This window comes from Gadus chalcogrammus, chromosome 10 (assembly GCF_026213295.1).
Source record: "Gadus chalcogrammus isolate NIFS_2021 chromosome 10, NIFS_Gcha_1.0, whole genome shotgun sequence".
In the NCBI taxonomy this organism is placed as follows: Eukaryota; Metazoa; Chordata; class Actinopteri; order Gadiformes; family Gadidae; genus Gadus; species Gadus chalcogrammus.
Genome location: NC_079421.1, coordinates 2,721,293 through 2,723,673, shown reverse-complemented (window position 1 = coordinate 2,723,673; position 2,381 = coordinate 2,721,293). Strand labels below are relative to the sequence as shown.

The 2,381-nt window shown below is 51.1% G+C and overlaps 1 protein-coding gene across 1 annotated transcript in view; it reads left to right on the top strand.

The window, feature by feature from the left end:
• Positions 1-2,321, top strand: part of LOC130390940 (F-BAR and double SH3 domains protein 1-like) — an 11,949-nt gene extending 9,628 nt beyond the window's left edge. Inside the window, exons 16-20 of the mRNA XM_056601122.1 lie at positions 469-607; positions 750-853; positions 1,477-1,590; positions 1,797-1,949; positions 2,274-2,321. Coding sequence (XP_056457097.1) covers positions 469-607; positions 750-853; positions 1,477-1,590; positions 1,797-1,949; positions 2,274-2,321 — 558 coding nt within the window. The remainder of the gene's footprint in view (positions 1-468; positions 608-749; positions 854-1,476; positions 1,591-1,796; positions 1,950-2,273) is intronic.
• Positions 2,322-2,381: the final 60 nt, after the last annotated feature.

Genomic DNA, 2,381 nt, shown 5'->3' with positions numbered 1-2,381 from the left:
AAAAAAAAACGCGGCGCGAAGCGGTTTTCAATGAAGTACACAACATTGTGTGGGGAATTGGTATTTTCTCGTTATGAAGGTGCTGTGCATAGACGGAATGAAACCCCCACTGAAGTCCGTAAGGTCCCCCCCCTGCTTGGAGGAAGTCTTGCCCGGGGCGTAACTGGACGTAGAACCACCACTGACTGCGCTACATCAGGATGCAGTCACATTTCGATTAAAGTTCTGCGGTCCAGTCTCTGGTTCTGTGCCTGTTTGATGCTGACTGGGAGGTGTTTCATACAGCAACATACATCACACTCCGGTCATAACCTCGCTAGTGGCAGCCTCAAAATGTGGGATCCTAGAGAAGATTAAGATTAAGATTCAGTTACGATCCTCGAAATAAAATCTTTATCCATGGACATCTTAACGATTATTGTTCGTTTTCCCCAGTTCTCTGTCCGTCCATTGATCACCTCTCCCTAGGTGTGTAACTCGTGCGGTCAGGTGGGCTATGTGCCGGAGCGCTACGTGCAGTACCTGTGTCTGCCAGCAGAGGACTCTGTGCAGCTGGACTGTTCCTTCAGCTCCTGTTTCTCTATCGGGAACATCAGAAGTGGGCCTAGTTCAGGTCTGTGGATAGGATCATACTACAGAAACAATAGGGAGACCAACACAATTCAAATATTGACTGGGAAAGAGGATGTCCCTGTTATCTTTTCGTATGCATGTGAGTGCCCATCTCTCTGTGTGCCTGTTCCTCCGAGCAGGGATGGCCAGAGCGTTGTACGCCTACCAGGCCCAGAGTGCGGAGGAGCTGTCCTTCCAGGAGGGGGCGCTGATCCGCCTGCTGCGCTGTGGCCAGGGAGAGGTTTGTGTCCACTACCTGCGTCCTGTAACACTCAAGGAGCAGAGCCTTGATGGGCGTTAACGTTAGAGCCAGTATCCCAATCTCTCCCTTTGAAGGGTTCTAGAAGACGACGAAAAACAAAACCCTCGACCGCTCCTTCCATCTTCCACACGCAAACCACTGTGATGCTGTGTCCAAACTAATTACGGGCGAGGGTTTTTAATACATTTTTGCCATTTTTTTAAAGCACTGCTGAACAATTTGATACACTTGCAGTATGAGTACATTTACGTCCAAGATGTGGGTGTTCCCCTTGCAGTCTGTATGATATTTAAATGTATTTATATAATATTTATTCGATGAAACACTTTAACAATGACACGTACATGTAAAGAAGAGAACAGTTGAATACACTTCAAACAATGATAGGAAGTTGAAACCCCCTCAAAGAGCATTGTTTCAGGAGCCCCCCCTCCCTGAGTGATCAGCTGGTCCCTCCCCGTCTGTCCTCTCTGAGTGGACGACGTGTGTGTGTGTGTGTGTGTGTGTGTGTGTGTGTGTGTGTGTGTGTGTGTGTGTGTGTGTGTGTGTGTGTGTGTGTGTGTGTGTGTGTGTGTGTGTGTGTGTGTGTGTGTGACGGCCAGGTGGACGATGGCTTCTGGGAGGGGGAGCTGGGCGGCCGGGTGGGTGTGTTCCCCTCCCTGGTGGTAGAGCTGCTGTCAGAAGACGGGGGGGACGAGGACGAGGACGAGGACGAGGTAGAGGGGCTGGCTGTATAACGATATTATGGTTCCGGTTTATTGGAAACACATTCCAAACTAGTAACAACACGAGTCACCAAAAGCACGATCCGTGTTCTGTTTGCGAATTATAGACTTCATTTTGTGATCATTTACTTTTTATTTATCAACTTCTCGTACGTTTAACGTTTTGGTTTTAGTTTCCTCTCTTCTTTTCTCCTCAGACTCCGCCCACCCCGACCAGCTCCCCTCCGGGCCCCTCCTACTCCCCCCCTCCCCCGGTCCCTCACCCCTCTCTGGCCCCGGCCGGCCCGTACCCCCACCCCCAGCCCCGGACGCACCCCCCTCTCGTCTCTACCCTGTCCAGGGGTCAGGGGGTCCGAATGCACGCCCTCGATACAGAGCCCCAACGGACTACTGATAGCCCCGCAGGTACACACACACACGCACACACAACAACGCATACACGTATGCACGCACACACGAGCACACACACACACACACACACACACACACACACGCACACACACACACACACACACACACACACACACACAGACACAGACACAGACACACACACACCCACACACAGTTTGACATTTAGAGGCTCTATCACTACTGTCCCAGGTGTTATGGTAGTTTTACCTTACATCCCATAATGCGTGTGGGTCTCTGACCTCCTGGTGTGTCTCTGCCTCCAGAAGCAGCAGGCGGTCCCCACGCCTCTCCTGGGAGATTCAGACCAGTGAGTTCATGGTGCACTGAAATGTTTTCATGAAACGCGTGATGGGTATATTGGACGGAGTTGC